Source organism: Sciurus vulgaris (assembly GCF_902686455.1).
Source record: "Sciurus vulgaris genome assembly, chromosome: 11".
Classification (NCBI taxonomy): Eukaryota; Metazoa; Chordata; class Mammalia; order Rodentia; family Sciuridae; genus Sciurus; species Sciurus vulgaris.
This window is the reverse complement of record NC_136472.1, coordinates 20037459-20063434: the sequence shown is the minus strand read 5'-3', so window position 1 is coordinate 20063434 and position 25976 is coordinate 20037459. Positions and strand designations below refer to the sequence as shown.

At 34.9% G+C, this 25976-nt stretch overlaps 3 protein-coding genes across 3 annotated transcripts; 1 reads left to right on the top strand and 2 right to left on the bottom strand.

Annotated features, from left to right (window-relative positions):
• Positions 1-4825: 4825 nt before the first annotated feature.
• LOC306639726 (olfactory receptor 4P4-like) lies at positions 4826-5743 on the bottom strand (the record flags this gene model as incomplete). The annotated part of the gene is made up of 1 exon (XM_079103494.1): positions 4826-5743. The coding sequence occupies one exon, from the start codon at positions 5741-5743 to the stop codon at positions 4826-4828; it is 918 nt and encodes a 305-aa protein (XP_078959620.1).
• An 8763-nt stretch (positions 5744-14506) lies between these two features.
• Positions 14507-15427, bottom strand: LOC306639136 (olfactory receptor 4P4-like; the record flags this gene model as incomplete). Its single annotated transcript, XM_079102553.1, has 1 exon — positions 14507-15427. The coding sequence occupies one exon, from the start codon at positions 15425-15427 to the stop codon at positions 14507-14509; it is 921 nt and encodes a 306-aa protein (XP_078958679.1).
• An 8870-nt stretch (positions 15428-24297) lies between these two features.
• On the top strand, positions 24298-25254 carry LOC306639725 (olfactory receptor 4C46-like; the record flags this gene model as incomplete). The annotated part of the gene is made up of 1 exon (XM_079103493.1): positions 24298-25254. The coding sequence occupies one exon, from the start codon at positions 24298-24300 to the stop codon at positions 25252-25254; it is 957 nt and encodes a 318-aa protein (XP_078959619.1).
• Positions 25255-25976: the final 722 nt, after the last annotated feature.

Below are 25976 nucleotides of genomic sequence, written 5' to 3'. Positions count from 1 at the left end.
TAGAAATACTGTCATCCCATTTAAAACAAGCCTACCTGCCATGTTCACTACCTATCTTTTGGTGGCAAATACCATATTCCAATAACAGGGAAACAGGATTTGTAGGGGAAATGGTTGATTCCAAGACTCCAATAGGGGGAGAAAAAGATGAGTTTTGAGAATCTTGCAATTCTTAAAATTATGTGCTCAAAAAAACAAACAAAAAAAAATGGGTACATATCAATGAAGCAGAGGGACCAACATGATAGTGTTCCAAATGACCAAAGATGGAATAATTAAAGTAACAAAGTAAATAATGTAGCATTACATTTACACCAAAACATAGAATGAATATAAATAAGTCTATACTAATATAAATTAGCAAAGACTAAATAAATAAATAAGAGAGAAGAGAAAAATATTTCAAAATGATGATTCCAGGAATGTATGTATGTATGTAATAAATCTTTCTCTAAAATTATTTCCAAAAAATTACTTCCACCACAGGGTGTGAACTATACCATGCATAGTTCCTGCGTATCTACACTGACTATTTAGTGTGTCAATCCAAAGAAAAGATTAGGTACAGGGACTATAGTAAATTTTACTATGCAGAGACATGGTAAACAAATATTGTCTTAACCAAGTAATAACATTTACATTAATATTGAAATCATGTGAAGATGACATAACAAGTAGGATTTCTAATCTTTTTGGTATTATATCCAAAAAAACATAATTCAGATTGGGGAGTATCTGATCAGTATTCTCAAGATTCTGAGGAATAATAATAAAAAGACAAAAACAGAAGTGATCAAGGTCACTAAATGCAATATGGTTTCCTGAATTGAATCCTGGAATGCAGAGAGGTTATTAATGAAAGAACTGATAAAATCCAAATAAAGTCTGAAATTCAGTTAATAGGAATGCGTTAATGATGTTTTCTGAATATTGACAAATGAACCATGGCATTACAAATTGTTAAGAACTGGAAAAACTGTATAACTGCCATTCTGACTAGAGTGAGATGGAATCTCAGTGTAGATTTAATTTGTACTTCTCTAATTGCTAGAGATGTTGAACATTTTTTCATTTTCATTTCATTTCATTTTTGACCATTTGTATTTTTCAATGAAGTGTTTGTTCTGTTCCTTTGCCCATTTATTGATTGGGTGAGTTATTTTTCTGGTGTTAAGTTTATTGAGTTCTTTGTATATCCTGGAAATTAATGCCTTATGTGAGGTACTCCTGGTAAAGATTTTCTCCCAATCTGTAGTATCTCTGTACACATTCTTGATTGTTTTCTTTGCTATGAAGAAGATTTTCAGTTTGATACCATCCCATTTATTGATTCTTGTTTTAACTCTTTTTTAATTTTTTCCCTTCCCTCTACCCTCCCATCCCTCTTTTCCCTCTATACCGTCCTTCCTTCCTACATTCTTGCCCCCTACCTAATCCTAACTCTAACCCTAACACTAACCCCTCCCACCCCCCATTATGTTAACTCTTTACGCTTTAGGAGGTAACCTAATTTAATCTATGATAAAAATATATAATATATAATCAGTTCACAATGAAAATAAATGTTGTCTTTCTACTTTTTCAATGAACATCAATAGTTCCAAAATAAAATTAAACAAATTTACTATGATCTCTATAGAACCATAGTCAATAATATTTAATTCAAACATTCTGCATATTTTTCTCATTTTATTGTGTTTTCATGTTTGTGGTATTTATTTATAACTTTAAATCTTGCATATGATATTCAGTGTTGTATATATACTTGTTCTTATTAAAATTCTTGCTGTACATTATTTTGCTGAAGGAAGTCCAAAATTGTTGTGAGATAAGAAACAGAGTGAAGATATTTTTCAAAATAATATATTCTAACTTACATAAACAGGCTTGTACAATAAATAACACCATATTTTTATGTTCAGACAATAAATATGTATCCAAAAAAAAATAAAATCAGAATATATAGTGATAAAAGCACACCAATGTTTGCAACAGCAAGAACTAAGTTAGGGAACCAGCCAAGATGCTCACCAATAAATAATGTGAGAAAGAAAAATGATGTATATATACACTTTGGAATTTTACTCAGCCATAAAGAAGAATGAAATTATGCCAGTCGCTGGTAAATAGATGGAACTTGAGAATATTATATCCAGGCTCAGAAAGTCAAGGATCAATATTTTTCTCTTACATGTGGAAACTAGACCAAAATAAGGGGGCAAACACGAATGGGGGAGAATCCCATGAAAGAGAGATGAGTAGGGTAGAGGAAGTGGATAGATGGGGAGGGAGGAGAGATGGGAAGAGAGGACCTGCAGAATGAAATGGACCAAATTATGCTATGTTCATAAATAAATAGATCTCAGTGAATGTCACCTTTATGTACATCCATAAAGCACTAATTTTAAAAAAAATTATAAATAAATGGAAAGAAGACCAGTAGAGCAGAAGAAAGAGAGCAGGGGTAGGGAGCAGTTGAGGGAAATAGGAAGTCTTAGGGACTACTTGGATTAAAGTACTTTCCACGTCTCTAAGAGTATACCCAAATGGATCCTGATATTACATAAAAGTGTAATGTACTAATAAAAATAAGAAGAAAGGTCAAGAATGGTTGGTGTCATTAGGAAAGACTTCCTAAGGGTCAGGACATTTGAATGGCCCAAAGAAAGTTAGGCAGTATCTGATTAAGAAAATATGAAGCAGGTAGATCATTTAGATGAGGGGGGAACAGGAGGATCAAAGGTATGGAAGTAAGGTGCCCACAGTGTGAGTTCAGAAGAAAGGAAATTGCCAATTCACCTATGATCTGCTTGTGAGTGGCGGGGCATGGCTAAGGACAGGGAACTGTTTGTTTCTAACAAAGTTCCTTTACTCAGTTGAGAGGTTCATACGTTCTAACTGAATCAAGAATTTAGAAGTTCAGAAGGTGAAGCAAGTGAAAGTTGTGTCCATCACTAAATTCCTTGTTCAGGAATTGAGGGGGAATCAAAGCCATTATGTGTTCAGAGGAGTCCCAGAAATGACCACAAGACCAATTGTGCTGTTTTGGAATACAGTTTAATTCCTTGCATGAATTTCCTGTGTCTAAAGCAGAGAGGGGCTTTCTTTCATATGCACTTTATTTTATTTTTTCAGTTTCACATTAAGAACCTTATTATGTTGCAAGTTTTACTTAGAGATTTAATACTAAAAAATTACAAAAGTTAGTTGATTTAGTCAAATTGACCTAGTAAAGAAGCGGTAAAATTTGAAATACAATTTTGTACTATAAAACACTTTACTCTCCCCAAAGTTGATCTGGAATTAATCTGAGTGTCCTTTGATAATGGGAACAGAAAGTACCAATTCCTTTTAAATACATCTGGCTTCATCTTGAGTACTTTACCTTGATTCATTTATTATTTTATTAGGAAATTTTTCAATATTTATTCTTCAAGAAAGACACATGAGTTGTTTTATCTATAAACCCACATGAAAATGAAGTATTGCTGTTTTGCTTCATCATGAAATGCAAATCTGACAAAAAAAATCTGTCATTTTCAAAATGTTCCCCTCAAGCATTCAAACTTTGCCAAATGAGCCGTTATGTTGTTTTTGTTAAAGAAAAGAACTTTAAATCAGGCAATATTTTGTTTTCACAGTAACTTGACAAAATAGTAATTTACCAAGTTCTTCTACTAAAACAATTAACATCACATTTATTTTTACACCTTTTATTTTTCTGTGTATAATCACTAGAGTGAGTATTGTATTTACATGTTCTAAAACACTGCACTTTAACTATAATCCTACTCATAATCTTGTTAATTTCATCTCTCTTATTTGCCCTTTCTTCCTTCCTTTCTCCTTTCCTCTCTGTTTTTCCCCCACCCCATCTCTGTCTCTCCCTCTCCCTCTCTTTCTCCCATACCCTTTCATTTTTCCAGTACTAGAGACTGAACCCAGATACTTCACCACTGAATTATGTCTGCACCCCTTTTTACATTTTAGTATTTTAGTTTGAGATAGGGTCTTAGTAAATTACTCAGGCTGACCTCAAACTTGTAACTAATTGTAATTATATTTATAATTTATATTCATATTTATATTTATAATTTATATATACTATGTATTATATATAATTATACTAATTATATTTATAATTATTAACTAATTATTGTCTTATTAATTTCTGAAATGTTATGCTTTACTTATTTTATGCTTTATGAGATTTTTTTAATCTATCAAAAATAGAATAGCAAGGAGTAAGTTACCAACATTTTGAGTAATTAATTTTGTGTTACCTCTGCTAGTAATATTTATCCAATGCTTATCAACATAGTTAATGCTCAGGAATGACTTTAAACCAGAAATTATTATTATTACTATAGTTATATTGATTTCTTGTTATGTGATGAATAGCACTGGAGGTCTTTTAGGTAAAAATATTATCACAAATTAAAGTTCTTTATTTAATTTATAGATAACAACTTCTCCTTTGCCACAGAGAACTTGCATAACATAGCCTAGCCACTAATCTTGTAATGTATAATAAATTATCATGAAGGTTTTCCTCTTTATGTCATGATTCACTGCCCAACATTTTCCTTACTGTATCCTGAATTACTTTCACTCGGGTAACTCTACTCACAGTATCTAATTAAGCTACAAAATAACTACATTTTTGACTCAATTTTTGCACAGTAGAAATAGTGTTAGATTAGTAGTTATATTTTACCTCTAAATCTACTCTCAGCATTCATAAAATGAGACCAATGGTATAATTAAGCACTGAGATCTATTTCTAGCTCTATACTTCTCCACACAGCCCTTTTTTATTTTCAAGTTAGCTATGTGTTTGACACCAGACTTTTCTGATGGCATGCTTCATCTCTGTATTTCTCAAAGTATATACTAAGGGGTTGAACATAGGAGCGATAATGGTGTAAAACAGTGCAAACACTTTATCTTCTGGAAAAGTGGTAGGAGGTCTAAGGTAGATAAAGATGGAAGGTCCAAAAAATAAAACTATCACGGTGACATGAGACCCACAAGTAGAGAGGGCTTTGCGTCTTCCCTCAGCTGAATGATGTCTTAAAGTGCACAGTATAATGACATAAGAGACAAACAAAACCACGAATGTCACTAAGGTAACCATGCCTGAATTAGCAACCACCAGGACACCAGCAGTAGTGGTATCACTACAGGCAAGTTTTAGCAAAGGGAAAATGTCACAAAAATAGTGATCAATTTTATTAGGGCCACATAATGGCAGCTGGATTGCTATAAAAAGCTGAGGAAAGGAATGGACAGCCCCACCAGCCCAAGCAGCTAGAACCAGGAGGTGGCACCTTGCTTTGCTCATGATAATCAGGTAGTGAAGAGGTCTGCAGATGGCGACATAGCGATCGAAGGCCATGATTGTGAGGATGAAGACTTCAATACTTCCAAAAAAATGTATGGCAAAGACTTGGAACATGCAGTTACCATAGGAGATGGTTTTTCTTTTCACCAGCAGGTCACCAATCAGTTTGGGTGTCACACAGGAGGTATAGCAGATGTCCATAGAAGACAAGTGGCAGAGGAAATAGTACATTGGCTGGTGAAATAGAGGGCTGCAGCGAATCGAGATAAGGATCAGAAAGTTTCCCAGCAAAAGGGCGATGTAACAGAGTAAGAAGAGCACAAAACACAATGTTTGTGTGCTCCGTTCATCAGAAAGTCCTAGAAGAATAAATTCTGAGACGTTCCTCTGGTTTTCCATACGTCTCAGTTTGTCTTATAAACATGAGTTTAGTATCTAAAAAGAAAGGACACCTTTGCTGTGGGAAACTTATACACAAGTCATCAAATACAGTCATTCACAAATTCAAAATCTGTGCCTTTAAAATCAGCTTGGGTGAAGAAAAGATCATAAGTATGGCATTAAGTATGGTCCAGACTGTGAAAAAAAAATATTTCCAATTACATAAGTTTATTGTTATCAAGGAGATAAATTTCACCCATTTTCTAATTTTCCTCTCGTCATGACTTTAGTATTGCTATAAACTTTCCTAATACATATTATGTATTTATAATTATGATATGTATTAATGCAGATATAATATAAATATTTTGTATCAGCCATCCTAACATGTATTCCTGGATGTATTTGTATTTATATATAATATAATTGATTTGATTATTTTGATAATATTTTATAACAAAATGAAAATAATTATCAGGTTCATAGTGCTCAAGTGTTAATACGAGATAGGACTTCAATTTTTTTTTTTTTTTTTACCAAATTTTTCCTTATTCTCTTACAACTAAGAGAATTATAATGATATGAATTATTAGTAATAGATGTGTTTATCTGAAACAGATTGATGTAAAACTTATAGTTATAGAAATAGGTTAGGAAACAAATTGTCCTGTCAATTAGCATATCCAAACCCCTGATTTTCAATACAGGAGGCACAGACCAAGAGAATCCAAGTATTTCTCTGGATCATCAGGTACTCACCTGTGGATGTTAGAGGCCTGATATCCTGGTTCTCAAGTTATCCTGATTTAGGCTATTTGCATATTTGATACCAAAGCAGAGTATGGTACTATGCAGGACAGCATAAGAGTACAGGCTTCAGAATTCTCATCTTGGCCCCCAGGGACATGCAAGATGACAGATTATCACACCAGCAAAGTTCTGAAATATTATGTGACTGTATCTAGAAGTTAACAGAACCCAACATTCTTTTTGTCTTTTAATGCTTTTATTTATAACTAAGTGTGGGGTTCCATGTAGCATATCCACACATGAACACAATTTTATTCCTTAGTGACTTCTCTTTCCTTCCTTCCTACCCAAAACCTACCTATACCTTTCAGATCTCCTATTTTTGTTATTTATTTATTTATTATTCCAATCAGTTTGGTGTAACTTTTTATTTTTCAGTTTTAGATAACATGCATTCCTTAAAATGGAATTCTGATTCGTTTTGAGGTCACAGTGGATATTTAACCCACAGTTTCTCCTAAAATCCCATCTTACATTTTTAGGGATCATGCTCTGATGATCACTGCTGTTAGCAGAGGGGAAGGCATGTTGAATACAATCGGGGAGAAGAACTGCTGCCCTAAAACATATAATATTGTCTTGATCAGACTTTTCAATTTTTAAACTACTTGGCATCAAAGTTATGAAAGTACAATATTATGCATTTGCTTCGTATGTGGCTGAAAATGTGTCAACAACATTATAGATGCATGGAGAGATGTAAAATAAACTGGATGGTGAACTGTTTAAATTCAAATAGCATTTATATAGCTGTCAACATCTGAAAATATAAAGACAACCCGTACCTGAATGTTTCTAAGATTCAGAGATTTTGTATTATCCGAACTTTACCCTTATAATTATCTTATTTTCACTATTCCTATAGTTACATAGAGTTAATGTAGAAATTAGAATCAGCACAATCTTAATAATATTTTATGAGAAAATAATTATCCAATATAAGTATAGACACTGTCTAAATTTACTCGCATGAATTGTTATCTGCCTTTTAAAAGTCAGAAAAATTCAACAAGGAACTCAGAACACAGAATTAACTCTCTTCCCTTCTATACCACTCATGAACTTTGACATAATTTTTAATCTCTGTAAACTTTAATTTCTGCACCTATAAATTGGGATATTATTACACAATACAACCTTATAATGAGGAACCCAAGAATTATTATGGAACACCTCAGTCTCGTACATGATTAACAGTCAGTCACACATTAGTTTTATCTTAGGTTGTGTAACAGCAGTTTCTGACATTGCTATGCACACGTACATAAACAAGTTCAGTGAAGAAATAAGGAAAAACATATAACAAAACAGATATAATGAGGGTATTCAGAGAAATTTCCGTTTCAACAACCTATTACTAAAACTACATAAAATTACTGTGAAAGATATCTTGCTGTTGTTCTTTGAGCATTGCTTAACACTAGTCACTAGGCTGAACTTTTTCAGGCATTTTAAATTATACTCAAAAGATTATTTGACCTCTTTGGTAGGGTTGAATACAAATTCTACATTCCTCTTGATTTTACTATCAAGATAATAAGAGTCATTACTCTTGTAGTTTAAGATTCTACTTTACATAACTTCTAATTTGCTACATCTGGTGTCAGAATATGACAGGCAGCAAACTTACCTTAGATGAATCTGATGATTAGAGTGCACTTTAAGGTGGCACATTTTTGAAAGTTGGGAAATTATTTCTTCCTGTTTGGAGATGTCAAAGTTAAACCATCCTGTTCAGCATATGGATAGGCACATAAGCACTAAAGCAGGAGTCAATGAAGTTCACCGCAACTTGAAGATTTTAGTGAAATCTTTGCCTCAACTATTCTCATTCTCATCTGTAGATCTGCTTGTGAATAAAATAGATAACAAGTTTCCATAGTAACCGAATTACCTTATGTTGTAAAAGAAATCATAATGTTCAATAGAGAGGAGGAAGACAATGGCGAGGAAGGGCATGAGAAAGTGCTGGGGAAAAAAATCTACTGTGTTATGCTTGTCCTTCCACATAACTATCACAATGAATCCCACTTATGTATACAAGGATAATATACTAATTAAAATAATGGAAATTGCAACTGATAGGAGATCAGTAGAGTAGAGCAAGTAGATGGTGTGGGGCAAGAACAGGTGAAGGAAAGGCGAGATTCTGGGGAAAGAGAGTGAACAAATCGTTATGTGTATGCGTAAGTGTAATGCACCAATGAAAAAGTTTAAGAAATTATATTCTTTGGAATGAAATTAAATAAAGTACTTTTAAACAGCATGTATATCCTCCAAGGGCACTGTCAATAGTAATTTACAGACCATCAGGACTGAGTTGCTGTCAGGATAGCCTGAGAATAGGTGAGGAAGGTTGATTCCCTACCAATTCTTCTCCAGTCTCTAAATATAATAGCATACAGAGATTTGTAGACTCGTTCAGGTCAATTCTCTCAAATTACTTCTGAATGTTAGCAGTCTTAAATCTTTTGTAGGTTTTCATCCATTAATAACCATTAACCATTAGAAATACAAGCCTCATAGAACAAAAACAGATGTATTTTTAGTTTCTCATGAAAGCAAATGCTATTTTAAGTCCTAGGAGTGATTCATTTTATACCTATTCCTGAAGAAATTTTGGTTCAGAAGAGCAGAATTTAAACTTTAGGATAATGCAAGAATTAATAGCTCTTTGCAAACTCTAAGAATGTATATTCCCAGAGGCATAAACAGATAATCATCAAGTGCCTCTGAGCAACTATCAGAGGCAATGCCCTGGTGCCACTGTGCATTTTTTCACTGTAACTTTACTTTTTACTTACATTTGCCTGGATCAGGCATTGCTTCTCTGGAGAAGAAAATGCTTCTGTTATACAGAGCAGTTCAGGAAATTCTTTCTGCTTTATTTTCATCTGTATTCTAAAGGAAGGAGGAAAACAAAGGCTTGTGGAATAGTATAATGTTAGTTTTCAGAGATATATGAGATGAGGAGGAGAAAGAGCAAAGAGAATCAGAGATAGGCATTTGTAGTTCAAAAAATGGGTTATTATCAACAGTGATATTCATGCTTAAAGTAGATAGTTCATTAAAATCGATGACAAGCAAGGTCAGGACCAAGACCTAGCTTTTCTTGCCAAGAGTTAACATTTATGTCACCCATGTCTATGGAATGGATGATAGAAGTGAAAAGAAAAATGAATAATATGCTATTCCCAATGCACATACCAGGATGGAAAAAGTATATCATTAAGTGCCAACATAATGATAGTGTGATAGGAAAACTGCACTCACTGCATATTAAAACTGTATTCATTTATTTATTTTTATTTATGATGTTGGGGAAGGGTCTTGCTAGGTTTTCCAGGCTGGCTTCAAACTTGTGGTCAACCTGCCTAAGCCCCATGAGTAGTTGGAATGTCATGTGCCACTGTGCCAACTTAAACTGGGCATTTTTTTTAATGGGAATATGTGCAATACAGGACTAAGAGACAATGAAATTCACTGCCACTTTGTATGTCCTTAATGTTTACTTTTGTTCTTAATTGAAATTTTGCTTACATATAATACCCAATAAATCTTAAGTATGCTAAATATTTTATAGTAAAAAATTTTCATATGCTACAAGGTTGTTCAAATCTTTAGAATGAAATTATATAGAATCAATGACAAAAATCACATTCTCACCCAGCACAGTGGGTGGTGGAACTCTCTACAACCAGGGAAAATGGATAATACACTGACCATTAGGTCTCACTGACTGGTTGGATTTGTGTGAAGATCAGGAAATGTTCAGCCCTGAGATCCTCATTTCATCAATATAGCTAGCTCAGCATTGAAATATACAATAAATTTCAGAGAATTACACAGTAATTCAACTTACCAAGATTAGTATCCCCAAAATAATTTGCAAATCTCAAAATGTTTAAAGGATCTACAGGTTTCCAAGAAGAATGGACTTTAAACACTCACTAAAATCAGGGATGAAGGAGAAGTACACATTCATCCATCAGGGAAGCAGGCTGGAAAATCTGAATTTCAATCAAACAGCATCTTAACACAAGCACAGACCAAATGATTAAAAAGTATTTTATATTCATTCACGAACTTCTGCTCATTTTTAAGTCCTAAACTCTGTGTCTACAGAAAATTTGTTTACCTAAAGCAACATATAAACTTAAATATCAGGCCAGAATTAATAGGCCATTGAAAGCTCTAAGAAGTATATTCCTTTCTCATGAGATTTCTGAGCAGTTCCTGGTTAAATCCTTCCAAGCCACTGTCCATGGTAATGGTGCCTGATGCCTCTGTGTATGTTACTTCCACCTGTGGGCTAGTCTGGCTCTGATAGCAGTCCCCTGGAGATTCCATAATACTGTAGCCAACAGGGCACTCTGGACAATTCCTGGTCTGTGCTCTTCTAGCTTTCTGAGGAATAGGAAGGGAAATGCCATAGCCTATAATGGTATTATTTTAGCTTCCAGGAACATCTGAGTTGGGGGTGAACAAAGAGAATCAGAGACAGATGTTTGTATTTCAGACATGGTCTATTACTGACCATAAGTATAGAGATTTGATAGGTCAATAAAATCGATGAACTGCAAGATCATAACTAGTAACAAATTTACTGTTGCCAGAGAATAATATCACTGGGACATATGGTTGAGAAATGGGAGAAAAGGAAAAGGAGAAATTAAAAAAATAAAAACTCCTTTGCTCATACATTGGGCACTAGGTAAAGGATCCATCATAAGGTAAAGATCAGGTGGAATATTCAGAGGAAGATGGCACTCAAAGGGCACCAAAGCTGTATTCTACTTATTCTTTTCAGTGGACATCCATGGTTGTTGAAGCTCACCTTAGGCGCACACACTCCAGTTGGTGTCTCATTTCCAGCAAGACAAATTCGTAGATTTTAAGATTCCTCATAGTTTTAAAACTTTAGAAAATCCAATTGAATATACCTGATACTGTTGGCATTAAACTACTTAGCAAATAATAGTAATACTTTGTTAAGAGATTACTAGGTGATTTACATTAGCCATATATTCTATACTTGTACTTTAACATAACTATTACTAGCTCTATTAGATAAGAACACAGAAGCTTCTAGAGGCTTAAGAGCCAGCTTAAACAGGTAGAAAGCAGAAGGATGATAATGGGTTCTTCTACAGGGTTTACTTCAAGAATTTGAAAGCTAAGGATTACTGAGTAGATGAAAGTTTTTTACTCTAGTAAAAAAAGATTTCAAAACTCTGTGTTGTACAGTTTTTCAACTTCAACATTATGCTCATCAGTAACCAAACTTCACTCAAGCTACTCCATGGAAGATTGCCCCTCACCCCTCTAACCACTTACTTACCCTACAAACACACACTCCAGGATGCCCCTTAGAAATATGAAGGGTGTTGCATTTAAGATTTCAGATGTGGAACTCAACCAAAGTCACATACTTTTTATGTTGTAAATATTTTAATTTCAATGGAGTTCAATATATCCTTTATTAATGGTTCATACACTGAAAGTAAATAAAGGTGATCCTGTCACTAAAGTCAAACACTACTGCCTCTGTGACTTTTCCTTCATGTTGACATGACTATTGAGATGGGAATATTTCAAATCAGGAAAGTCAGTAAAATTTAATTCAGTTATTTTATTATCAATGTATGATCGTTAATGATAGTAGGAGATAATTTAGATAGATACCATTAATAAATGATAAATGAACTTAGTTTATTTAAGAACTAATTGCCTATTTAAGGGTCACAAAATCTTCTACACATAAAGTTCTAAATTTACTTTTAAATTGTACTGCATTATAATTTCTTTCTCTTTTTGAGGTGCTGGGGATCGAACTCAGGGCCTTGTGCTTGTGAGCAAGCACTCTACCAACTGAGCTACCTCCCCAGTCCTACTTTTAAGTTGTATATTCCTAAGATCTATTGTGAATTAAACTTGTACTGGCAGTGAGGCATAAAGGGGTTCCTATTTGTTTGTTTTGTATATAATAGAAAAACATCCAATACTTCTACAACACTGTGTTGCAAAAGCTACTTTTCTTTCCCAATTTGCTGACATAACTTTGCTAAAATTAATCATATAAATTCAAATCTACTTCCAAGTTCAATTGTCATCTTTTCATCATTTTCATATTTTAGAATATAGCATTTATGTAAGAAATGTAAATTCTCCAAATTTGCTCTTTTTTAGGCTGAAGAAGCTAATTTACTTCCTGTGCATTTCCATATAAATAGTATGATATGTTGTCAAAATTATACAAATTGCATATTCAGATTTTATTGAAAATTATTTCAATCCAAAGATTAACTTGAGAATGTTCACAATGTTGAGTAGTCTGGATCATAAGTTCATCTGTTTCTATTCATTAACATAATCAGATTTTCTTAGCAAGGATTTCAGTTGGTAGTGTACATGTCTTGCTTATATTATGTAACCAATGGCTGGGGATGTAGTTTACTGGTAGGGCACTTTCCTAGCATGGGTAAAGCCCTGGATTCAATCTCCAGTACTACAAAAACAAACATATTTAGTAACCATCATTCTTAAGTATTTTATATTGGTGATGACATTTTAACTTGGTTATGGTAATCATTTTGCTATGTTTATGTAAGGCAAACCATCACAGACAACTTAAATATGTACATTTTTAATTCATCTATCATATCTGAAAACATCTAAAAAAAATGAAATTTCTGGTTTTTATTTGCCAGTACAAACTATATGAATGATCTTTGTATGTTGATCTCATCCCTCAAATTCGCATTACAAACTGGAAGTCACATGTATTGAGAAAAACATACTGAAAATGTCTTTAATCACAAGAAATTGATGGTCTATGTAGAAATTCTAAGAAATATACAGGAAAAATCATATAAGTATCCGAGATTGATGAGTCCATAGGAATTCAGGAAGCTCCTCTTTAGTTCTATATTTGAAATATTTTGTAAATGATAACTATTATTTTTCATTCATGTATGGTAGATTTCACCTTTAAAGCTATCTAAAGAGAGGTTAGGAGGATGAAATTATGAACTGGGCAAAAATATAGAAGCCCAAAATCTATGTGAGACCTTGCATCCCTCTGTGGCATATGCAACTGACAGTCCAAGTTCCCTTTGTGAGATTAAACTAGATTGTGGCTCATTGTACAGTAGAAATATCATAACTCCAAATAAAATAGTACTATTTCATAAACTTTAGCTGAAGCAACAAACCAATACACATTTAGCTCTGTGGAAAAATAATACAATAAGGCAACTAAAATCAAGGTATGAATAAAGTAACTAGTCAGAACCAACTTTGTTTTAGAATGGACAGAATATTTCCTGAAGATATTCCAGAGTTTTGCAGTTTTGGGATGGGAAAAGTGAGTAGTTATATGTACCATAAATTCTAAGATTTGAAATGTGAATAAAGGCAATCCTCGGTGACTTTTCCTTCACTTTGACATGACTATTGAGACAGGATTAATTCAAATCAGGAAAGTCAGTGAAATTTAACTCAATTATTTTATTATTAATGTACAATTGTTAATGACAGAAGGAGATAATCTAGACCCTTAAGAACAACACATATCGGTAAATAAAAAGAGAAAATACTACTTTAGGAACAATTTCACGCTTGTTTACTTACTCCTTAACTTATATCAGAGTCAATTTCTAGACAAAATATATAAATTCAAAGAAATGTTAAAATACAGCACATAATCTTCTGGTTCAATCAAATGATAAAGACATAATTCATAAGAAAAAACTAGGATTATTTAATAGATAGCAAATGTACACAGAATACCAATATAATAAGAGGGAAAAATATAACTGATATATAGGCAGGTCTTCAAAAATATTCCTGGAGAGTGGCAGGTGGAGATTATCTCTAAGATGTGAACTCTCCAGCATAGGATCTGAGTCTCAAATGAAAGCAGACTGGGGACATGGTGGGAAGCAGCACAAATGTCTCCTGCTTATTCAGTTAACGATGTGACATCCGAGCCCATACCTTCTGCATGGCAATTTTCATCTCCATATTTCTGAGCGTGTAGATGAGAGGATTCAGCATGGGGGCGACCACAGTGTAAAACACGGAGATTTCCTTGTCCTTGTTCTCACTGCCGGCAGGGAGCACATAGGTGTAAATGCAGGGAACAAAAAATAGAACAACTACCGTTACATGAGAGCTACAGGTTGAGAGAGCTTTGCGCCGCCCTGCAGAAGATCTTGTCCTAAGGTGATATAAAATCAGTAGATAAGAAGCTACTAGAACAAGAAAAATCACAACTACCACCATCCCTGAATTGGCGATCACTAAGATGCTAACAATGTGAATGTCTTCGCAGACCAATTTCAAAAGAGGCTTCACGTCACAAATGTAGTGATCTATCTGATTAGGACCACAAAAAGGCAGCCTGAGCACCATGAGCAATAGGGCAATGGAGTGCCAAAAACCCACCCCCCAGGCCACCACGACCAGCAGGTTGCACTTCCTCCGGTTCATGATGGCCATGTAGTGCAGCGGCTTGACGATGGCCACATAGCGGTCAAGAGCCATGGACACCAAGATGAATATTTCCACACCTGCCAGCAAGTGGGCCGTGAAGAGCTGAGTCATGCAGCTGTTATAGGAAATGGTTTTCCTTGCTGCTGCCAAGTCCCTGATTAGCCGGGGAACCACGGTGGAGGTGTAGCACAGGTCCATGAGGGAAAGGTGGCCCAGAAAGTAGTACATGGGCTGCTCAATGAGGGGACTGCAGGTGATGGTGAGCAGAACGAGGACGTTCCCCACTAAGACCGCCAGGTAACAAAGGAGGAAGAGGACAAAGAAAAGCAGTTCTATCTCCTTATTTGCCCAAAGACCCATGAAAACAAATTCCGTGACATTTTTCTGATGCCCCATGAAGTCAACTGGAATCCACCGTGCACAGCAGAAACTTAATTCGTCTGAAATGAGACAGAACATAGTACATCTTAATAGCCACTTTTCTGTTTTGGAGACTTTTATAAATTATAAAGATATGTAGAAGTAACCAAAGTTATATAGGGTTAATCTTTCAAATCTTTTTAGATATAAATAGTCATTACATTTATAATGATATTTAGTGAAAGCATGTTTTATACTTCAGACTTTTATAAACATTTTAAATGCATTTAACTCTCATGAAAACCCAGGAAGAAAGGTTCTGGTATTCATTTTGCACATGAAGTAATAGAGGAATAAAAGGGGTCTGTTAATTACACAAAATCATTAAATTATTAAAAAGCAGACTAAAGATATGAAACTGGATCCAATGCCAGATTCCACACCTCTAAGAGGCCTGCAACATTTTCCACAGATCAAATGGAACTTCAGCTGAGTACCATCCCTGTAATAAAAGTGGGGGTATCTTTCATCATCTCTGTTATTTTTATAACTTTATCATATTGAAGAAGACTTCTCCTTCTATATTTTTCATATAATTTACCTATGAAATTTTATCTCACTACTAATTCATAAATCCAGTAGAATTAATATTTATTCTTTTTAAAGTTGCCAGACTCTTACTCATAGTAGAAAAATAGCCTGATAATAGTTTTGGTGCCTCTCCATGGTATGTTGGGTCCAAGTTCACGACATGGAGAGGCTGGAAATAAGACCATCTAAGTAGAGGAGCACAGTGTATTACTATATGCAAACTTTACCTTTTCTCTAAGATTTCTGAAGGCACATTTTAGAGGTTACTGCTAATGCACTAGAAACTGTAGGGATCTTGTAATCTTTGGATGACAGTTTGAAGGACCTCATGCACCCTACTTATTTAATCACACCTTCAGGCGATACAGCAATTCTGCTACTGTGCATCTGGGAACAGACAGCAAATACATTGAAATTTTCACCTTTAACCAGGATCTCAATGTCCTTGTAAATAAAAAAAAAAAAAAAATCATTCTTTACTTCAGACTCTGTATTCTTTCAGTAGAATAAGTGAGAGACCATTATGTTTTCATGGGCAGTCCCTCCACAAAGGAGCATGGAGTAAGTGCCCTCTCAGATGCTCTGCTACCTTCTTTGTTGTTGGCACTGAGCAAATCATCCTCTCTGAGCCTCCTTCTGCTGGTAAGCAGAAATGATGCTACTCAATCTTCTTGCTGTATGCTGAAAGCAAGAAAAAGGAGTTCATGTAATAATATGTGATACAACTTCCCAAGTCCACAGAACAGCCCTGCCCTCTGAAATCTTTTGCAGAGGAGCAAACTCGTGTAAAGGGAAGTGAATATCAATATTTTCTCTTGATGTTTCCAGCTATTGGATTTTGTATCTGCCACAAGGAGAAATGTTGAAGTATACATTTTAAACACACATTAAGCACACAGAAAAATGTGTGTTGCTGTGCTCATTTCAGATTCCAATTTTGTGGAAAAATATGTCAATTGGAAAACAAAAGAATTTCTGGATAATTTCTCATTAAAGTTATGGTTACAGAACTGTAGAAAACTAGAATATTGAAATCATAGAAAGTACAAATCTTGCTTCAAAATATTTCCTTGATTTTGACAAAAGCACCAGTATTTTTAAACATTGGTCCAGGACTCTCCTAGTTATAATGATTGAATATCAGGATACTAAGGAACTACAGGGGCAAAGATGCTTCAAAGCAGTACCCTGAGCCTTTTCTAGGAGCCCTCTGAAAAAGCCACCTCATGTTGAAATATCCCAGGTCCCATCCTGTTCATAAATCACTTCTGTTCTTACAATACTGAACTTCTCAACGTCTATGTCTCCGTCTCTGTCTACAAATACATACACACTCTCTCTCTCTCTCTCTCTCTCTCTCTCTCTCTCTCTCTCTCTCTCTCTCTCTCTCTCTCTCTGTCTCTCTCATAGAAACATAAGGGAGTAGGAGTGAAGAATTTTGAGTCCATTTGATCACATACCATTCACTTTAAGTGCATTTTCCAAAAGTTTCTCCTTTACTATGTAAATTCTTTGAGAAAGTATTTTGTGCAAAATTGTTTGCAAAGTTATGTCAACTTCCCTTTGCCAAGAAAAAAAGAGAAATCCATTGAAGTGTCAATCTTCAGAAATGGGTGCATGACTGAGGTCCAGAGAACATGTGGATAGTATGAAACTCCATCACGAACAATTTTATATGTTTTTCTGTTAACTATTTATCATATTTTCAACTATGAAAAATTAAAATGGAAAGATGTAGGCATAATTATTTGATGCAAAATGTTTATGTGGCATAATTATTAATATGTTATGGGCATGGTATTAAATATTTTTCATTCACTTATCTATTATATTTGCCCATGGCCCAAAGAGATATATATTATTGTATTGCTGTCCCTTTTTGCAAATAGGAATATTACAACCGAATTCAAATATGGAAGATTACATCTAATCTATATTTGTATGTTTCAAAAGCTCATACTTTCACAATGATTGTCATGCACAAATTCAGTGGCTTAATAACTTTTCTCTCAAATGAATTCATTCTCTAATTACCATTTAGCTTTTCCTGAATGTCTGTTGTTAAAGAAAACTATCATGGGGCTGGGGGTTTAGCTCAGTGATAGAGCACTTGCCTCACAAGTGTGAGGCACTGGGTTCCATCCTCAGTACCACACAAAATAAATAAACAAAATAAAGGCATAATGTCCATCTACACCTAAAAATAAAAACAAAGAACTAACATTAAAAATATTTCAGAAGAACTTAAAATTAAAAATCAATATTTACTAAAATTCAAGAAAGACTTAGGAAAACTACATGAAAACAAGATAACAAAAATATCCCTGAGAAGATCGAAACTGAAATCCTCCAAATAAGACTGGTAATCAAGAATCAAAAGCACATTAAATGACCATGTATCCAGATGAAATGGGTTTATCCCTGATGTGCAAAAGATGTACAAGACAATGATTTTTGCACACACCAACAGAGTGAAAGCTAAAATAATATGATCATCTTAATAAATATAAAAAATATCATTCAAAAATTCAACTTACTTTCATGATAAATTACTCATATTATTTAGGTATAGAAGGAATACTCCTCAACATTCCATATAATAAATCCTCTCTGACAAACCCTCAGCTACCACTGTCTTAAACTTAAAAAGCTATGTGCTTTTTCTGTAAGTACAAGACCAAGGAGCAGCCCCTCTCTCACTACTTCTGTGAAACAGAATCCTTGAAATTTAGGGGAAAAGAAAGAAAGAAAGAAAACAAAAGATAGGCAAGAGAAGAAGGAAGAAATGGAATAGTTTCTGTTTGTAAAGGTCTTAATCATATACAGCTAGGAATCTCCTAAGATGTCATACAAAAAAAGTCTCTTAGAACTAATAAATGGGTTAGTTCAGTGAAGTTGCAAGACAAAAAAATCATCAAAACAATGGGTCATGTTTCTATACAAAAATACCATGTACTATAGGAGCAAGAAGATTAAAATCATGTGAATAAATTTAACCAGTTGATGAAAAGACATGTGCTTTCAGAACTATAAGATAAAGAAGATACAAAGCAACTAAAAGAAACCCTGTGCTAATGGATTGGAAGAATAATATTGTTGAAATGTCCATATTACCCAAAGCAATCCAGAAATTCAGTGAAATCTTTATCAAAAGTCCAATGGTGTTTGTGGCAGAAGTAGAAAAAACAAACCCTGAAATTCATACAGAACTACAAAGGAGGCCAGAAAGCAAAAGCAATCGTGAGAATTAAGAACAAACCTGAAGGCATAGCACTGCCTGATTTTGCAATATACTATAAATCTATGCCACTCAAACACTATGATGTTGTCATTAAAATATTCACAGAGCCCAAAGAAACAAAATAGAGAGAGCAGGCATAACCATGCACATAACGGTCAGCCAATCTTTGACCAGGATATCAAGAATATACAATACAGAAAGGATATTCTCTTTTAAGTTGTTGGTGAAACTGGATTTTCATACATAAACATGAAAGTGGATCATGATCTTGTACCATTTACAAAAATCAACTTGAAATTTATTAAAAACTTAAATGTAAGACCTGAAACACTAAAACTCATAGCAGAAAATATGGAGGTAAATTTCCTTGACATTAGTCTTGGCAGTGAGTTTTTAGGTATGACACCTACCATGCAGGAAAAAGTCAAAAAAACAAACAAACAAACAAAAAAAAAAAGTGGGACCATAACAAACTAAATTTTTTTTATACATTGCAAAGAAAACAATCACCAAAATGAAAATGCACCCTAGAAAGTGGGAACAGATATTTGTGAAACTTATCTGGAAATGGTAGATCCAAAATATATGGGGAATACTTACAAATAAAAATGAAAAGAAAAATCAGTTTGATTTAAAAAGTGGAGAGAAAGAACTGGGCGCAGTGGTGCTCACACGTAATTCCAAAGACTCGTCCATTCCAGAGACTCGTAATTCCAGAGACGGTCCATTGAAAGTTCAAAGCCAACCTCAGCAAAAGTGAGGCTCTAAGCAACTCCATGAGACCCTGTTTCTAAATAAAACACAAAAAATAGGTCTGGGAATGTAGCTCAGTGGTCTAGTGCCTTTGGGTTCAATTCCTGGTACCAAGAAAAAAAAAAGAAAGAAAGATAAGAAAGAAAGAAAGAAAGAAAGAAAGAAAGAAAGAAAGAAAGAAAGAAAGAAAGAAAGAAAGAAAGAAAGAAAGAAAGAAAGAAAGAAAGAAAGAAAGAAAGAAAGAAAGAAAGAAAGAGAAAGAAAGAAAAATGAGAAATGGTCTTGAAGCAATTCTTCCAAAGAAGATATATTAATAGCCTACAGGTAGTGAAAAGAGAAAACTGCAAAGCAAAACCACAATGAGATGTCACTTCAACATAGATAGAAGGGTTACTGTCAAATGGACTAAATATAATAAGTGTGAGCAAAACTATGAAGAAAAGAGAACTCTGGCACCATGTGAGAGGGAATGTAAATTAGTACAGTCATTATGGAATCTATGTGAAGGTTACTCAAAGGCTTAAAATTAGAACTACTTTATAGCCCAACTATTCTACTACCTGGTATATATCCAAAGGAAATGAAATCAGTATGCCAGAGACATCTGCACTACCATGTTCCATACAGAACGAATTACCATAATCTAAATAGGAAACAATAGCAATATCAATCAGTTGATAAATGGATAATGAACTGTGGTACACATACACAATGGAAGCTGACTCAGCCATAGAAAGAATAAAATTCTGATTTTTGCAACAACATGGGTAGAGCTGGAGATTATCATGTTAAGTAAGATATTTAAGGCACAAAGACAAATTTATGATCTCACTTACAGATGGAATCTAAAAGTCTAGAAATTAAGAGTGGAATGGAGGTGCCCGTGGCTAAGAGAATAGAGGACAGAGAATGAAGAACTGTTGATCAAAGGATGATGAGTAGAGGGGAAGGGGCTGTTTGGGTGTGATGCAGCACCCCAAATTCTGCTAAGAAAGTAGGTCTTGTGTTGGGTGTTCTTATCACAACTATGATAATAATCAACAAAAAGATGAGAGGACATCATTGTAGGAGACTGGCTAGTTTTACAGTATAGAATGTGGTAACAGTTCCATATAGTAATACATTCATCAAATCATATATGTATAGTTTTTGACTCTGTACCTCCTAGAACAAATAAGTGGGAAATAAGTGAAAATACCAAGTGACCAAAAGGCTTAACTTTTCTGTTTTTAGTATGTCCTCAAATGTGTAGTGCTATCTCTTAACCCACACAGGACAGCACATGTGACCCAAAGATAATCGTAATGTAGAACAGTCTGGGCTTCAGGCTATTTCCCAACACTCTGAGAAACAGGAAGAGCAGCATTTGGAGGAAAGTACTCCAACATGCTACCATTAGTTTTTTGCCTCCTCTGCTTTGCTTTCAGGCAATCAACAAAGGGTTTCAGAAATGGTGAGGCATCAGTCAGCAGCAGGACTTTCCTGGACGACATGCGGCATCAGGGACACTGCACCACTGGTCTCCACACCAGGCTCCTGTTGCCATGCTTTCTAAACAAACCAGATTCAGAAAGGGAATGGGGACTCCTAAGAGCTTGTGGTCCAAAGTGCAGGAATACAGTTCCCCACCCAAGAGGGGGTGATTCTCAAAAGTTCGTTCCAGGATACCTGCTCCTCAGACAAAATCTTTTCATGGAAGGTAATTAATCCCTAGGAGAGAAAGCACAGCTACTGGCAAGGAACAAGAGTCTTTGTCAAACCTTAAATACTCACATAATGCAAGAGGAAACACCTTCTATTGCAGTCAATTCATCAAAGCATAATTCATCATGAAGAGAGCACCCACTTGAATATATTTGCTCCAAATGTTCTACCTCCTGTCCTGAAGACCAGAGCTGGGTAATGAAAATCATTTTTCCATAGTGAATCAAGTGAATCCATTCTGAATTCTAACCCTGGGTTGTTTGTGAGACATTCAAGGTTTGGTGTGAGAAGGAAAGATTTGGACTTATAGGGACACTTCCTTAGTATGTTTTGATTTGATGTAGGGTTATCTGAAAAATCTTTTTCAATTCTGTCTTATATTTTAATATTTAAAGATTCTTACTCTAAGCATAGGTCACTCTGAAAATGGGATTGCTTCTGAACACCTATAAACATCATTAAAATCCTCTAAGACTACCAAGGTAAGTTCTTCAACAGAGCTGATGCTCATTATTGTTAGATTTCATGTACTGTGATTATTACTTTTCAAGATTTTTAAATGTGATCATTGTGTATTTCACCTTCACCCTAATTTTTGGAGAGATGATATATCTCATTGACCTGATTCAAAACTCACAAAAATGAAGCAAAGTTCCTTTAGCAACTAAAGCCAGTATTTTACATGAGACACTCTTGTTAACTAAAATAATTCACTGAAGTGAAGACAAAATGTAAATGCATCTCCCACACAAAAGACTTAATGTGAATACTAGATGGTAAAGACATCAGGTGCTGAGTACAAGTAAAACATGGAGAACTCTTTCTGGGATCAATGCCTATGGTTAATATGGTTCTCTGTAGCTTCTACAGAAGTAATACAGGAGATAATTCCTTCTTCACTCAATGTGTTAATTCTGCATATCTGCTAAGTGCATATAGTTCAACATAAATCAAACCCTCAGAAAAATTGTAGGTGTGTTCATATAACAATTATCAGATCAACCTATGAAGTGATATTCTTAATTTTCATTCCATAGATAGATGACATAGATGTGTGCTTTGCCAGGAAATAGCTCAGGAAAGAAGAGTTCTAGGTGGAAAAACCAGGATTCTAAGCAGGTTTCACTGATTCTCAAGTCAAGATGTTGAACCACTGTGATAGTGGTTTTCCAACAGTACCCACAGAATCTTTGATCCACATCATAACAGTATTAGGGAAGGGAGAATAGGGTATGAGGGACAGATGAGGACAAAGGAATTCTTCTAAGAATGCAGAAAGATTTACTTTCTAAACATTTGAGGGTTCAAATGAATCATGACATGGCTATGGGTCTGCTGAAGAAATTACTTCATGTAAAGTCTCTCAGGTAGTATTTAATTAATTATAATAATTGTGTTTATGTCAAAAGAGGATTACTGGTACAACATTTGTATAACATGGCAATATAGGGTACGTAAGTAAAAGCTGATAAGTTGGAGGAAAAAAATAAATAGAATAAGAAAAACCTGAGTTCTTTTTAGCTCTGCCATTTACTTGCTGCTTGTTTTAGAGCAGAACTATTATTTTTTCTGTGTTTTATTATAAGCCAAATAAGTATAAATATACATATAAAGTGAAGGTAGTCAGTACTGACTAGTCTTGCAGTAAGAATTAAATCAACAGGCATCTGAAAAAGCACTTGGGATGCCTGAAGAGTTCAATAAGTTTTGGTTAGCATTGCCATTGGTAAACCACTGTGAACATTTATATCCAAGACCATTTCCTTACCTGTGCAATGAAGTAGTATGTACCACACAGGTTACTCTGAGTATTTAAAGAATCATGTGAGCAAAGCACCTTGTACCATGAAATATAGAGAGCAAACATTGCAAAGTAATGTGGCATTGGCTGTTATGAAGTTCTTGGGTTTAGTCACCCAGCATTATGAATTATTTCACAGGAGCTTTTTCTGCCTACATTTCCATCACTGTTGCACTGCTGTTCTTTACATCAGCTCTCAGGGAGTGTCTGCTACCTGGGGTTTCTGTATCTGGCTTCCACTATTCACTGAACCTTGATCAGCTTCTTCCAGGACACACAGGGGCATTTATAAGAGTAACACCCCAGACTCCCCCTTCCCCAAGTACCTTGCCATACTTGCACTCAAATTCTCAGTTATGATTTGTGGTTTCCCTTTCCCTAAGAATAAAGTTGAAAATTTTTAGATATGCAATGATGGCTCTTGCATCCATCGTCTGCCCCCTTTATGAGCTTCATTGCCACAATTTGATCAATCTTTTACTTATAATTAGTCTCCTAAATATTAGTTTAGTTTTCTACTTTCCACAGAAAAGCCCATGTATTCAGAAGGAAGGCCTCCTGACTTTAGGACTATAAAAGTTTCTCATGCACATGCTTCTTGCCCCATCATCAGTCAGGAGGCATTTGAATTAACTAGAGGATCCCAGAATCAATATTTTGAATCAACAAAATTTATGGAAACAAGTAGTAGAACGCATGAGATTTCACAGCTCAATACAATCCAGCCATTCTTTCTTTATTATATAGAGAAGTTTAACAAATTCAAGGTTGTACTGATGTTTTTCAGGTAATGTAATAAAGTTGCAGAGGGGGTACATGGAGAAAAGGAGCAACGTGACAGAATTTGTTCTTCTGGGACTTTCACAAAACCCAAAGATGCAGAAAATTATATTTGCTGTGTTTTTGCTCATCTACATCATCACAATGTTAGGAAATTTGCTTATTGTGGTTGCCATCATTGCCAGCTCACTCTTGGGCTCCCCCATGTACTTTTTCCTGGCTTATCTCTCCTTTATTGATGCCTGTTATTCCTCGGTCAATACTCCTAAACTGATTGCGGATTCACTCCATAAAAAGAAGACCATTCTGTTCAAAGGATGCATGGCCCAAGTGTTTGGGGAACACTTCTTCTCAGGTGCAGAGGTCATCCTACTTACAGTGATGGCTTATGACCGCTATGTGGCCATCTGCAAGCCCTTGCACTATGCAACCATCATGAACTGGAGAGTGTGCATGCTGCTAGTGGGAGTGTCCTGGATGGGAGGCTTTCTCCATGCAACCATCCAGCTCCTCTTCATCTTCCCACAACCCTTCTGTGACCCTAATGTCATAGATCACTTTATGTGTGATCTGAGCCCTTTGCTCAATCTGGCCTGCACTGATACCCACACTCTGGGGCTCTTTGTCATTGCCAACAGTGGGTTCATCTGCCTGCTAATCTTCCTCCTCCTTCTGGTCTCCTATGTGGTCATCCTGTGCTCCTTGGGGACACAGAGCATGGAGGGCAGGCTCAAAGCCCTGTCTACCTGTGTCTTCCACATCACAGTGATGGTATTATTCTTTTTTCCCTCCATGTTTGTGTACTTGAGACCTGCAGTTCCTTTACCTATTGATAAGGCAGTTGCTGTTTTGTACATGCTGATAACTCCCATGTTAAATCCTTTGATCTACACCTTGAGAAATGCCCAGATGAAAAGTACCATTAAGAAATTATTTACTAGGAAGTTTCTTTCTGTTGGACAAAATATATGCCTTAAGACCAGCATTGATTAAACTGAAAAAAGTGTCAGGATGCCCTTTGAATGATCTCACCAAGCAGCACTTTAAAGACAAAACTCCTGTTCACTCAAAGCTTCTGCTTTGTTCAATCTCATTCATCAATTCATGAGATTTATCAAATTGTTATGTGCATGTATGAACATGCCATACCCTGATTATGCATAATTATAATGTGGTAATATTTTTAAATTTTGCATTGATGGAATTACAAATGTGTGAATAAAAAGGAAGCAACAAACTCAGGACTATGTTGCATGTTGGAAAAATCTACCAAATTAAGACTTTTATTTTTTAATCTTTATCTATGACATTTATTCATAAGCTGTCCTTCTAATAACAACAATATAAACAAACATTTGTATTGATGAGGAATCTTTATAACACTCAAAGGAAGTAAGCAGAACTATTATCCCCTTTGTATCTGAATATGACTAGTTTTCTAGATTATACTATTATTTCCCATGTCACATGACAATGCAATGACAATAAATAAATACATTGTATAAATGTGCTAAATATAAATTTTTAAAAAGACTATTCTGGGTACATTCTGTTTAGTAATTGATTTTCCAAACCTAAAAATCTAATAATTTTTGTAAATATCTCTTATAAACATATATATCACATTTTATAGTAATGCATTTTGGGTAATATTATGGAATTACAGACTATGGTTATAAACCTGAGGGACGTTTAACCTTGAGTAGTAAACAACA